General features: G+C 40.5%; 1 protein-coding gene and 1 long non-coding RNA gene across 6 annotated transcripts in view; one reads left to right on the top strand and one right to left on the bottom strand.

Moving 5' to 3' along the window:
- LOC108623324 (unconventional myosin-XVIIIa) overlaps positions 1-11,830 on the bottom strand; it is a 27,061-nt gene extending 15,231 nt beyond the window's left edge. Inside the window, exons 1-9 of one of the 2 annotated variants that reach the window (XM_018021750.2) lie at positions 11,634-11,830; positions 11,412-11,564; positions 10,748-11,331; positions 10,440-10,622; positions 10,058-10,320; positions 9,805-9,967; positions 9,487-9,661; positions 8,982-9,140; positions 8,612-8,827 (exon numbers count right to left, since the gene is read on the bottom strand). In XM_018021750.2, the coding sequence (XP_017877239.2) occupies positions 8,612-8,827; positions 8,982-9,140; positions 9,487-9,661; positions 9,805-9,967; positions 10,058-10,320; positions 10,440-10,622; positions 10,748-11,331; positions 11,412-11,564; positions 11,634-11,825 (2,088 nt within the window). In that variant the 5' untranslated portion in view covers positions 11,826-11,830. Of the gene's footprint in view, positions 1-880; positions 976-8,611; positions 8,828-8,981; positions 9,141-9,486; positions 9,662-9,804; positions 9,968-10,057; positions 10,321-10,439; positions 10,623-10,747; positions 11,332-11,411; positions 11,565-11,633 lie in introns of those variants that run through there. The other variant, XM_026812171.1, reaches the window with a different exon arrangement.
- Positions 1,350-5,393, top strand: LOC113464123 (uncharacterized). 4 transcript variants are annotated; one of them, XR_003388952.1, is made up of 3 exons: positions 1,350-2,328; positions 2,403-4,660; positions 4,749-5,393. It is a non-coding gene; the product is annotated as an uncharacterized LOC113464123 (long non-coding RNA). The 4 variants fall into 4 exon arrangements; XR_003388954.1 differs by having other exon boundaries at positions 1,350-2,652; positions 2,937-4,660; positions 4,749-5,391; XR_003388953.1 differs by having other exon boundaries at positions 1,350-2,852; positions 2,937-4,660; positions 4,749-5,391.
- Positions 11,831-11,845: the final 15 nt, after the last annotated feature.

The following is an 11,845-nucleotide window of genomic DNA, read 5'->3' as shown; positions in this document are numbered from 1 at the left end:
ATTATTTGTACATTTGCCTAAAACCAGTGAAAATGACTTCCTTGGGCAATCTAGTGTTAATATGAAATCCCTCTGTTACTTACTAAAAAAATTTGAGCGTGACGCGAGGCTCGTAATTTTGTTTGAATGTTACACGAGACGTATGGCTGGCTTTATGAAACGTTGAAACGGATAATTGAAGTAGTGGACAAGGAAGATCATTAGGAAAGCGAGCCTCATCGGGCTCGCTACTTCCACGTCCCGATCCGTATTTACCGTTATCGAACTTAAAAGGTACCATACACACAGGCCATAGTAACCGTCTCCTTTCTCTCTTTCTCCGGCGAGTTAATTGAGAAATCGACCCTCCCATCACCTGTTCCTTTCTTCCTCTCTCTGTTGGCTCGCGTATAATCGAACGGACGATAATCAGGTACCGTGCGGCTCATTGTCCTAGTGCAGGTAACCCTCGTTCAACACGAATACTTTTACCGCGAAACCGTGTTAAACGGTACAACAGTAAACATCATTTGAAAAGCTTACGTTTACAATCATAACTAAATTGCAGATCGTAATGTTTTTCCTATCCTTCAAGCTACGCAACCGTCAAACCGTATCATCATATTTAATGTTGAAAATATTATAGAATTTGATGATCGATTTTATTAATTAACCTAACTTTCAAATGGAACAACTTTTTAAAATTATATAAGAGATGGTATGAAAAATTTCGTATCTAATAATAGAAACATAAATAATTAATGTATTTTCTTATACGTATTAGAAAGTAGTAAATAACTGTCACTTCTGCGTATGAAATTAGATAGGAAGACTAATTTCGTGACTCTTGACGTGTTAAACGTGGATTACCATTGCGCGCATAATTTATTTCCTTACGTACCTATAATCACGTAACGAAATACCGAAAGAAGGTCAAATCCAAATCACAAAACTGCACAAGGTTCACACAATTCTTCGAAACGTTGATCAGTGTTCCTCTTCCTAAACGATTCTTCCCATCCGTCACTCGTCGACGATAAAATTCATCACACATTCAAAATTAATGTACAAAATATCCTCGTCGTAAACTAAAAAACAAAAAACAAGACGGAACTGCTTAGAATTCTACTGAAATTGTAAATGGAACGAAAGCGAACGCCGGACGATGAGAACTGTTCAACGAAACAGGTTGAAGCTAGTTCGAGGCAGGAGCGACGACCGTACGACCGGGATCGGGATCAACCGCGAACTGACTGGGACTCGGGTGCAGAAAACTTCAGTAAGAACGGATCAGGTGCAAAAGATTCCTGTCCCCCTACCGGTTAACCAGTCGCCGCGTCCCCCCTCTGTTCTTGTGCCGCTCGCAGGTTAGGTTTCTTAGGCTCTCATCCTGCTTCCAACAGTTTATTACCTTTTACACGCACCGTCTTGGCGACGTCTGCCACGGGAACGGATTCAAACAATTTCCATTACCAACAGACACGACCACCCTTAATGTCGTAATGGATAACACTCGCACGTTTTATTCTATTTTATTAATATCAAATAGAAATAGCCAGCGAACGAGGAAATTCGGAGTTGCAAATCGACGCAATGCAATAGGACGACGCTTAAACCTTGAAACGTTGCGTTCTAACAGTACCTCTAATTGTAAAATTTGCACACGGTCGCTAACAAGATCACGCGCATTGTTGGACGTCTCTGCCATAAATTAACACGACGGGAGAATCGAGAGAGAATGCACATTGATTCGAATCAAGTAAGGACCGTGTCATTCCCTTCGCATCCACTGAGCCTCTAACGGGGAATACTGATTCGATCATTATGCAACGATCGCACGCTAAACACCCCCTTAAACGCGTGGCACTTTGCTTTGCTCGTCTTCGTTCGCAGAAACGGCGCTCGCATGTTTATCGCGAATTCTTGGCTTTTACTTAATTTGTTACCACGAAACTGCGTGATACGCTTCGACACCGTTATCGGCGCCCACCAGAGAATAAAATCTCTTCTTCCGCGTCTAAGATAATTCATCGTATAATATAATCGTTTTCTTACGATACAATTTCATGTTCCAGCTTGGAATTTAATAATACGAACGAGATTAGAATTTTAAATATCGAATTAAGTAATTTAATTTGAAGTACAGCCGGAGGAGTTTTCCTATTTTCATTTTTTTAATTGGCTCCTTGTTCATGAACATGTATACTATATAAATAATAAGTGAAAGGATATGTACTTCAGGAACAGATAAATAGCATTATGAGATCCGATATGGATTATTCATGTTACAATTTCAAGAATGCAACGCGATATCCACTGTTATCAAAAGCTGTACAGATGAAATAAATTGTACGTAGAAGCTCGTTTTAATCAAACCCGATGGCTGCTCGCTATCAGTTTGATTTAGAAGTTACTATTACCAGGTTTAATCGCTGCTGTAAATACGATGTCGATCATTGTATAATGAACGTCCGCAGTCTACTTATGAACTTATGGCAGCGGTTCCCTCGCATCTCCTTTCTCCCGTTCGTCAGTAGGCCAGCCAGTGGGACATTCCCGGTTCGAAACAGCTTTCGAACGCGCTTATTCCCCGGGTGAAGTGGCCCCGGGGGCCACGGAGAAGCTTCCGATTTCTCGAATGCAACAGCTGCCATCAGCGAGATCTATCGATCGGTGAGCAACGAGAGAGAGAAAGAGAGAGAATGGGCCTTCTCCTTTTCTATCTATGCGTGCACGGGAGGAACGGCCCCGCGACCTCGCTTTCGCGAGACCCGCGAAATTTCCGTGCCCAACCTCCTCTTTTTTTACCCCTACTGGGTGTCCAGTTTTAAATAATTTCATTTCGAAGCTGATCGTATCTTAACGATTCATCGGTACATTTTATAATTCACTGAATCATTACAATTATTGTACCGTGTAATCATAATTGACTATCTAATCACGTGTTAAACTTTCAGTGGAAACAGCAAGCAAAAAGAATAATAAACATCAAATGAATTGCACATATCACTTGGAAGGCAATTTGAGAAGCTGAAACGATTTCGTCGAATGTACACAAGTTTTCCTGAGGTATAAAAAAAATCTGTTTGCAACACGGTTAAAGCGACAGAGGCTTTGAGTGTATCGCATCGAGCCAGCATCCTTTCTATTTATCAATCTCAAACTGAAACGCGTACCGGAATTAGCGGTTCGCACAAACGGGCGTCGATACGCGCGTATGTGGTAAGTAAGCAGAAATGATCGCGGTAGTGGTTCCATTTGGTGAAAGTGGTTTTCCATAAACGTTTCTTTAATTCCGACAAATTACTTGGCTCGCGCGTCGAATCTCTGTAAACCCGCAATTTTTTTTCAATCTACACTCCTTCTACTAATAATCGTATTAGCGATCCTAAATATCTTCCAGTCAATTTATCATCACGTTTGACCGAATTCTTTAAATTGCAAAATCAATTGCTTGGATATTTTTCATTCTTAAACATGAAACCAGTGAAACTGTATTATACTTAAATAGAGAAGACGATATTAACTATCATATAGAAGATTGATAGAGTGAAAGTATTCGAATGTACATTAAATCTTATTGTTGCACTTTACGAGAGTCGCTCGAGGGCCTCTATTGATAGTCATGCTAATTTTGATGGGTTCCCTGACACGTGACAGTTATGAAGATTCCTTTTCACTTTTTAATCACTGCTGCGGGAATCGTGGCGCATAGCTGATTTTCTATTTTGTTAGAGCTCACGTTGATGCTCGTTCAAAAATTTCTCTAAGTGGGCGTTCGTCCGTTAAACGTCCCATTAGCGATGTCCATTAATAATTCCTGCCCCGGAGCCAAAGTTGGTCTATTCTATTTTCCAAAGTCTATTCCAGCTAAAATACCAGATACGTTCTGGAAAGTATAAACTTATTACTTTAATGAAAGTGATCATATATTATCCTGTATCATTACTATAAAGAATATATTTCTTTTATTACCCAGGAACGAAACGCTATCCTATAATTATCCTGTATTTCCTTCTCACAGAGTACATGTATTCATGTGTCTATTTGTTTTATTTTTAAGAAGGGATAATTATATTAAATATGAGAATTTGGAAAAAGATTGATGGTAATGAAGCCAGAAAAAGTAACAGGAATTGCAAAACTAGATTGTATCCATCGAGATTGACTGAGAATAAGAAGCGCTGGTTCACAATGAATTTCTCCCACGTGGCCGTTCTTCCCCATGGCGGAAGCGGATGCAGAGAAGCAGTTTCTTCAACCATTCTGTTACATCGTATGTACACACGCCAGGAGAATCAAGAGTAAACGTCTTAGGAAAAGTGAGATTCACTCAACTATTTTCTATCCGTCAATAGTGTTGCCATATCAAAATGATTGTTTGCCTATACTTGAAACGTTTCATAGCAATTTCTAATTTAATCTAAACGATAACAGAGATATGGAAGGTAATCGTATTTACTTTTGATTCTCACTGTATGCACTTACGTGCATTGACTTCTACCAAGAATCGCCCGTTTAGGCTGATAGCTGATCAGAGGACGACAGAAAAGGGAACGAGTCCTTTTCTCAGCGCTTCTTTCGCTTCCCGTAATGAAGCTGTATTAATTAATTAAACTGTTCAACTATATGGTCATTCTAATCGTTCATCAAATACTATGCAAACTACGAAATATATAAGGTACCAAAAAAGTTCAATAAAATTATATTACAATTTTAATATTACGATGTATGAAATTCCCTTTCACGCCCTTTTATTTTTTTTTTAGAATTCGCATTTGCCCCGTGACGACGATGAAACTATTCAGACGACACGGGAAGGACGTCGAGTATTTGAAAAAAAAACAGCGTGGAAACGCAACGACGCATTCCATTGAAAATCGAAGGACAGAAAGAAAGAGCTATTCGAACGCACGTTTCTCTCTTACTGACAATGAGACTAGATATTAATAAAAGACCTAACACCCGATGAACTCGAAAATGATAATTGCGATTAGAGAAAGCTTTGATTAATGTTACATTTATTACTACGCTCAACACACTTATGCAAATGTTATAAGCAGATTTCTTTTACTGCGATAGGTAATAAGAAAGTGACATACTCGTTTGAAAAAATCCGATACCGTATCGTTTCGCTCACAGACAGTTACAAATAGACTAGAATTGATAACAGTACAGCTCGAGTATCGGTTCTGTTCAAGTTTGAACGCAGTAGGAATCTCGAGTCCCGAAATATCCGGGGTAAGGTCTCGAAACCGGAAACGTGACCGTTGATCACGCGCTTCTAGCATCGCAAATAATTCCAATTGATTGATCGACGATTATTTAATTCATCAAACTAACTCAATCGTTTATCAGTTTCAAAATGTCTGATCATAATAATATAAACCGGACACCGGATTCTACAAATTAACACTAGAAAGACTGAAACTTAGTATATACCAATATTGCCCAAAAGCAGTAAAAATGACTGCATTGTGAAAGAATAATGTGTAAAGAAATTTGTCTAAAATTAATTTTTAATATTTTTTATATTATTTACAGTCATATAACAAGTTATTAGTAAATGTTAACAATAAAAAAAATTTACTTCACTTGGGAAAGAAAATAATTTATGCATTATTATTTGTACATTTGCCCAAAAGCAGTCAAAATTACTTCCTTGGGCAATCTAGTGTTAATAAATTGTTTAACAATGATAAACTGTACACCCTGTGAACATAAACACACCCTGTATAAAACGACGTCGAATTTTTTCGCCAGTTCCGTGTGCCATTAATCGAGCCGGCCGTGGGTAACAAATTGGACCACGCGCAGCCTCTTTAGCAAAACAGACGGGCCGATGAAAAGAAAAGAAAAGATACCGTGTACCTCGGTGTACGTGCAAGGTGGAACACTTTCGCGACGAAAATGCCTGGGGCAACGTACACTCCCGTTCATAAGAGCGTTTAACAAAAAACAGGACCGTGATAAGAGATTCGATTCGCGATAGAAACGTCTGATTCGATTGAAACGATCGAATCGCCTTCTGTTAATTCATCTGTGTTAAATAAAAATTCTAAATCGACTGAATTGTACGCGATAAACGCCGAATCATGTATATAGTATTATAAGTATCATTATCGAGTTCTATCAATTATAAGAGCGCGACTGTCCTTTGATAGGATATTTGAAAATGTTTTACAACCGTAGCGAGCGTCTGACATGCTTTCCAACTTCTGTCACTGGTTTCATCATTAATAACGCGTCGTACGGAAATATTAGCGGACGTGTACGCTCACTTTTGGCCATCACTGTATGTACGGCGTGTATACGCGAGTTCTTTGAACGGGAGGAGAGGGTTCAGAGAGGAGTGCAACGATTTCTATGTGGGCCACGAGAAAGTCACCGTAGCGCGTGTCGCGTTCTTTTTTTCCTCTCTCCTCTCCTCTTCCTCGCCACGACCCTTTTGGGCCTTTGCATTTTCGCGGTCAAACCATCGTTTTATTCTCGCCAATTACAATGGAAATTCTCAACGTCTCAAAGTTGACGCAATTCAATGATTGAGACTTGCGCTTTTTTAAATTACCTCGTAGCTCGTATCGCGATCTGTACTTTTGTGTTCAGTGCTTCGTTACCTTAATTTATACCCGGATCGCGATTCGTACCGAGGAATCCCGATGGTGAACCTGCGACAACAATTTTTACTTCGCGAACGCGACTCGTAGCCGGTAATCGCGAACGCAGTTGGCAACAGTAATCTTTTACACATGCAAATCTTCTTTTCAAGCGGCGCCGTAGCCGCGCATTAACGTTTCCAAGTTACTTTCACGCATCAATAATTTGCCACGATAAGAAAAAAAAAATACATTAAACGTTCATGCTCACGCATGAATCTATCGCCAGTTTTAATCTCGCTCTAACCACCGGCTGTATCGTAAAAACTGTCAATAAAAGACTGTTGCCGATTACGTTCACGTGCAAAACGCTGCGTGACTACCGTAAATCGCATCTGTCGCCTCGGCGTATGCACGATGCCGCAAGAACGCGAGATGAAGATGCACAATTTACCCGATAAAATCTGTGAAACCAGGGCCGAGCCCGGTAATTGCTTTCTAATCTGCGTTACGAAATGTTATGCAGTACATTTTTCCTGACATTTTTTTTTCTATGAACGCCGTACCCTTACGTGATGCAGAGTCGTCGATTAGTAAATTGATTTCTTTAACACTAGAAAGACTGAATCTTAATATATACCAATATTGCCCAAAAGCAGTCAAAATTACTTCCTTGGGCAATCTAGTGTTAAGGACCATTACTTTTATAATTGATTTTACTTGTCGACGTGTAGGAGAGTATTTAGAAAACCTGTTCGACTCTCTCGAGAGTTAATCTATGAACTCTAGCTAACCGGGAAAACTCGTGCATAATGCGACGATAAGATTGCGAAAAGCGTACGCGGACTGTTTAGCATTTGGACTCGAAACAAGATGATCTGACCTAAAAATGTCAAGCCGAGACGTATGTAACTTACTTGTCTCACAGTGAAAATCGACCCCACCGCGCTTCCAATCAGATCGCCATTGACTTTCTATAAGTTTTTCCAGTTGAAACACATTTACAATCGTACTGTAAATACGTTGCAAATTGATTTTGCAAAAATATTGCAAGTTCACAGATAATTAAATATTATTTAATTAGAAGAATTATGTTTACTTATAAATATACAAACGATTTTAATTGTAATTGACCTTTTTCTACCGATGACCGCATCTTTAACTGTTTGTACATAAGTGAATAATCGAATTCACGGAGAAAGTTGACCGAAATCACGTCTTCACGAGAAACCGAATGCTCGTTCCAAGACGTGTAATGGTGTTAACAAAATTCTCACGCTTCAACGAATTTCCGATGTTGTACGCAGGTACAGCATCGTTCAGAAACATTATAAATATCCTCGTACAGTTTATGATTAATTTATTAAATGCCCATTATCATGTAAAGTGTATCTATGATGAATCAATAAATTTCTAATGTCCATTTCACCCTTCGTCAATTTTTATCGACTCTTTTATGCACTCGAGAAACATCGAAAGCATTTGAACAGCTATTAAATGTCTGATTGCACGTTTCAATGTTGCAATTATTCGTAACAAGTTTTTGTAATTCGAAAACAAGAGGGAATGCAACCAGGAAAGGTGTCGAATCGTGTTCACGAACGCAGGTGATATTAAACGAGGTATTTCATGTGATCCGCGACATTTAAAACCGTAATTGCAACTGGGATAAGGCTACCGATACGGTGTTTCCACTCGGTAACTTTTGATAACGAGACACCTAACGGGTAAAAGCATTCCACTGATACAGAAAAAAGTGAAAGTGTGCTTTTACCAAAGCGACACACAGACGACGCGTTCACGTATGCGTGTGCTGCTATTGGAAATTTGATCGTCACTAAAATGTAGTAACACGAAAGGAGTCAAATCGAAAGTGAAAAACGACACGTGAAAGTTGTTCCTAATTAAACATTGACTTCTGATGTAACACAGAATAAATAATTTTTCATTCACTGATTACTTCAGCCAAGTTTACGTGCCTCGCATTGAACATATTTAATAATGCAGATAATGAGAAAAATATTTGTCTGACTTACCTGACTCTGACCGACTCGGTACAGGGCTGGATCGACGTCGATGGTGAGCATCATGTCTTCAACAGCGCGGCGTTCATCGGCGACGGGACTACCGGGTCGCATGTTCGCGTCGCTCGACAGCAAACCAAATCGCCTCCGGAACTCGCACAGGGCCATGTGTTTAGGGAATCCGACTTTGTGCAGTCGTACAGCATCGATTATTTGACTGCCACGGATCTGTAACAAGAAATCAGACCACCCATTCACTTAAATATAATCATAATATTGATCGGAGAGAGCTTCGATATTTAATTCAATTAAATGGAATTAAAATTGACAATAATAATATTATCGATAAGTTGATTGACTTTCTTATAAAGTAAATTGTTACCTGCGACCGTAGAAGAGGTACGTTGATAACACTATCCTCGCTCTGATTCGATTTCACTGACAATAGGCTCTTGTTATCGGTGCAACCGGCGTTGTGTTGCGGCAGTATACAATGGACGAATTTAACTCGTGTCCTCCGCAACGTCTCGATCAAACCATCCTGCAACCAATTGCGTCACGCTCTTTATATTCGTTCCGGATTACTTGGAGAATCATCAAAAACCATTGCGCTACGCAACAGTGCATTACGCATATTTATCAACCTGTCCCGTACATAAATTCTGTTTTTTAAATAGTAAGTTTAGAATCTCCCTTTTTTATACAATTTTCCTTATTCGCGAAAGTGTACGTACGTCAACTGAATAATTGTTTAAAAATAAACGTATCACGTAATGACATCCTGCCTTTTACTACATGGACATACGCGAACAGCATACGGATTATTTGGTAGTACTTTCAATTTCATAAACAGCAGGATTCTATTGTAATACAACTCGGATACTCACAACAGTGAACTTGACTTGAAGGCATATGTTTTTTCTCTTCACGGCAGTGAACGTTCGCCTTATACTGGAGGCTCTCCTCAAAGACTGAGAGCCCTCTAAACCAGGCATGGAGCTGCATAAAGTCCCGGAAACTCCAGCCCCTCGCGCGCTAACGAACAGCATGCTGATATCTTCTCTGTAACATTAACGTTAATAATAATATTATTCATTACGTGTGCAAGTTAATATTTAATAGTATTATTAAAATAATATTATTTATTACGTGCAAGTTAATATTTAATGATCAATTTCAATGATATTAATTTAATTAACGCGTACCTTGAACTTTCTTGAAGCATGGTAATGGCACTTTTAGTAACAGGATTTTCACGCGTGGCCTTTAACCACCCGGTTGCCGTATACAGCACGGGATTGGTACCCAGTAAGTGTTGCAAGACGAACTGATTGTTGCCAGGAGCCTTTCTCAGCAATATTTGATGATCTACGGAATAGATGAACGGAACTCAATTGAGTGAAATGGGAACATTTATCAGGATAAGAAGTAAAATGTTTTTTCAAACTGTGTAAGTACCTCGGTCTCCGTAATGGGAGAAGAGCCGATCTAAGAACGTCTCGTCGCTGCCACCAGGGCATACAGTCTCCTCGTCCAGCAACCACAGTAAACCCTTCCGCTCCATCTGCCTGCTACCGCTAAGGTCACTTTGACTGGTCCTGAGCATCGTCGCGCCTTGCGAGGCTCCGCGATCTAACAGCGAGATCAAACCCTGAGGCGATCCAATTCCATCTTCGTCAATATCGTCCTCGTAGTCTACGTCAATTCCTTCTTGGACGTATCTGAATTTAATTAATAGACAATATTGCAAATGTCAGTTAGAAAATTGCAAACGTGTCTTCGATAATACAACTTCTACTTCTATTAAGGCCGTTCAATTGACGTATCATCGTCAACGTACCTGTCTTTCGGCGCTACTAAAGTGGTATGATGAAACAGCAATTGTAGCCGTTCTTGCAAGTAATTGTGGCACAGGTCCTCAAACGAGGCCCCAGTCTGCCGGCCGCAGGTCGCCGGATTCTGAAAACCCGGCGAGTCACACAGCAACAAAGACGACACTGTGTGCACCGACGATGATATGGATCTATTAAACAGGAACATTTCCACATTTCACTTCACGTAGTAACAATACAACTATGTTGTACCAGATTATTTTAATATTAAACAACATTAAATTATGATAGTTACGATATTTAATAAAAATCGTACCTATTGATAAGCGCAGCGACGCAGTGGAACACCTCGGAGTACAGACCGATGAGCAAACCCTCGAGAGCGTCCAAACCCATGATATCTTTGCCTTGCTCGGTCGGACTCGGCGTACGAAGCGCAGGCCTCGGAGTGCTCGGCGTACCAGCACCGCCTCCGTTCGAGGAGAACACTATTCTACTCAATTCCTCGACAGTGGTACCTAACAACGTAGCAGCCTTCTCGGCACACTCGACGCGAGCGAATTGCCATCGACTCTGTGAACTGGTGCCGGCCTTCACTGCCCCGGCACAGCTCAGGTGGTAAATACCAGCGAGGACTAGCCAAATCGCTTTCTCGTCGGCTTCGGATATCCCGAGGATTCTGAACGCAGCCACGATTCGATTAAACTCGACCATAGCGCGTTGTTTGTCTTCGTGCTTTTGTAATGGAGTGACGAACGCATTGTTCTCAGCAACTAGATTCGTCAGATGCAATTCCTTTCTGAGGGCTCCTTCGGCACCGGCCAGCAAACGGTAGATCGCATGGAACGTCGGATCGCCGTTTGCCCTTCTCCCTATCCGCGATTTCTCCAACAGGAGTACCTTCGATTATACGAGATTTCGATCAATTTTACGAACATGTTTAATTGATAATGAAGTCAAATAGTAGAGTACTGCGTTACCTGCACAGAGGCTGATGCTATTTGTCCCGACTGATCGAAATCCAAGCTGAACAACTGCGTGAACCGCGTAGCGTTCGAGTTCATGTGCGTCCTGCTATTTCCGAAAGCTTCCAAAACTGTGAAGAGAGCATTCAGCTTCTCCACAGTTAAAATCTTCAACGGATAAACGAATTATGTACTCACAGTTTTAATAATAAAATAAAATAGTTATTAAATTGTTACCTTGTTAACCGTGCCCGCAGCCAATACAAGATAATGAAGAGCGTGTTTGAAGTTCGTCGTCTTCCCCGAGCCGCTGCGCCCAAGGAAAACTAGCGAGTGATCTCTGCGAGTAGCCAGCATCCCTCTGTAAGCTGCCTGTGCCATCGCGTAGATATGTGGTGGCATGTCCTCGCTTTTGCATCCTCTAAACATATGCGCTACCTGAAATAACA

This window comes from Ceratina calcarata, unplaced genomic scaffold (genome assembly GCF_001652005.2).
Source record: "Ceratina calcarata isolate Rehan_Ccalc_2016 unplaced genomic scaffold, ASM165200v1 scaffold260.2, whole genome shotgun sequence".
NCBI lineage: Eukaryota > Metazoa > Arthropoda > Insecta > Hymenoptera > Apidae > Ceratina > Ceratina calcarata.
The sequence above is the reverse complement of the archived record's forward strand: the minus strand, read 5'-3'. Positions and strand labels throughout refer to the sequence as shown.